This window comes from Hyperolius riggenbachi, chromosome 1 (genome assembly GCF_040937935.1).
Source record: "Hyperolius riggenbachi isolate aHypRig1 chromosome 1, aHypRig1.pri, whole genome shotgun sequence".
In the NCBI taxonomy this organism is placed as follows: Eukaryota; Metazoa; Chordata; class Amphibia; order Anura; family Hyperoliidae; genus Hyperolius; species Hyperolius riggenbachi.
Genome location: NC_090646.1, coordinates 58,290,042 through 58,292,116, shown reverse-complemented (window position 1 = coordinate 58,292,116; position 2,075 = coordinate 58,290,042). Strand labels below are relative to the sequence as shown.

The 2,075-nt window shown below is 39.8% G+C and overlaps 1 protein-coding gene across 1 annotated transcript; it reads left to right on the top strand.

Moving 5' to 3' along the window:
• Window positions 1–629: 629 nt before the first annotated feature.
• LOC137553497 (vomeronasal type-1 receptor 96-like) lies at window positions 630–1,610 on the top strand. Its single transcript, XM_068271456.1, has one exon. It carries the CDS (start codon window positions 630–632, stop codon window positions 1,608–1,610), a length of 981 nt encoding a protein of 326 aa, XP_068127557.1.
• The last annotated feature ends 465 nt before the right edge of the window (window positions 1,611–2,075 follow it).

The following is a 2,075-nucleotide window of genomic DNA, read 5'->3' as shown; positions in this document are numbered from 1 at the left end:
CCAAATGAAAGTAATGCTACACATTCATGTAAAACAAGTAATGGGCTATTATTGAAGATTAAGAAGCATCGGTTTATAAGAATCAATATATTTTAGGTTGTACCGGCAGAACAGACCTGCAATTCTGGATGCACAATTTGCCACTGAGCATAAAGGAGTTCATTACTGGTCTCTGTTCTTAAGTCCAACAGAAATACAAAAGTCCATGGTACCTTGACTTGTGATTGTAGTGGGACACAAATTCATTTTCATTGAACAAATATGATACCCATTTCATATAAGCAGCTAAAAATAAATTGTGTAAACTAACTTGTGTTTTAAAGTTACAGGATGCTGCTGAAGATTGTTTGTATCGCTGTATTCCAATATCAGCACACACAAGAACTGAGTAGCGTAAATGACATGGTGGATGTTTAAGCTATCACAGTGGAAATAAATGCTACCATGGCAATGCAGATAAAGGACTCACACCTCCCGCTTCTTATTGGAGAAAACCTTTAAAAGGGAGCTAACTGTCCAGGTGTGCTTTTGTGTCATCAAAAACACATATGGAAGGTATATCGATGCTGGAGATGTAAGGTGGTCCAGAACCGATTTGTGAAGAACTACGGATCCTTGATCTCTAAACTATGACATTAAGTGGACCGGATATTGCCTCTCTAATCATTTATTTTTCTGCTCTTTTGGGAACTGTGGCAAACTTGGTCCTCATCTTTGCCTTTGCTAGCAATGCCATCAAGAATAAAGTATTCCAGCCATTGGACAGAATCATCGTGAACATGGCAGTGGTCAACCTGTTGTTGTGTTTTTACAAGGAGATCCCTGCGGTACTTTTGTTCTTCAACATCAAGGTTTTTGGGCGTGTTAGCTGTAAGATTCTGCTTTATTTTTACCATACCCTGCGTCTCGTCAGTATCTGGTCTGTGGAGAACTTAAGCTTTCTTCACCTCATCAAGATAAGGAGGCCAAGTCACCGCTGGTCAAAGTTTATCCATCGCCATCAGGCCCTGTATGTCAATTGGTCACTTGCTGGCTGCTGGGTCATTACCATGACCTACCATATACCTTATCTGCTCTACACAGAATCTTCAAGCTTTCTTAACAAGAGCAACCTTAGGATGACAAGCACTAACTGCATTGGGCCATCACAAAGCCGAATGGTGAGTGCTCTGACTTACACCACCGTGAGTGTGGACTTCATATTTGTTTTCCTAGTTGTCCTCTTGAATGGGTTCACTATTGACCTGATCTGTAGACACCGGAGACAGGTGAGGGACTCAATGACTGCCAGACGTGGTTGGAATAAGCACTCAGCCCAGGCAACAAAGATATTGCTGTCTCTTATGTCCCTTTATGTCATCTGTTGGATATCCAGTGACTTGGTGTGGATATTAATAGTCTCTGGCCAATCTGAAAATGACTACAAAAGTGGACTTCTCTCAGCTTTGTACGGAATCCTCTCCTCTGTTTATTATTCCATCAGTTCGTGTATCATGGTGTTTGGCTACAGGCGAGTGAAGGACTACTTAATGCAGTCTGGTCATTGCTGCTGCCTCCCGGAGCCACCATTGCCCTCAACAGCTGTGCACAGTATCCAAGACCAGCAGTGACATCAATGCCAATGTCAGTATTGAAGTGTATAAACGTTTTTTTTTTAATTTTTTACAATTTTAGTGTACAACGTTAGTGTAATTTTAATAAAACTTATATTTGCAATAGTTTATTTTAATAAATGTGGATTTTTTTATGCAACTTGATTATTGGAAATCTAGTACTAAGGCTGTGCATACTGCTGCTGTGGAATTATATGAAATGGTAAATGTAAGTATTAAAGGATAATGACGTAGAATAATGACAAGAATATAAAAGGACACCTAGACTAAGAGGCATATAAAGGCTGCCATATTTATTTGCTTTTAAACAATACCAGTTGTCTGGCAGTCCTGCTGATCTCTTTGGCTGCAGTAGTGTCTAAATCACGCCAGAAACAAGTATCCAGCTAATCCAGTCAGACTTCAGTCAGAAACATATGATCTTAAGGACAACTAGGCAACTGGTATTGTTTTAAAGGAAAT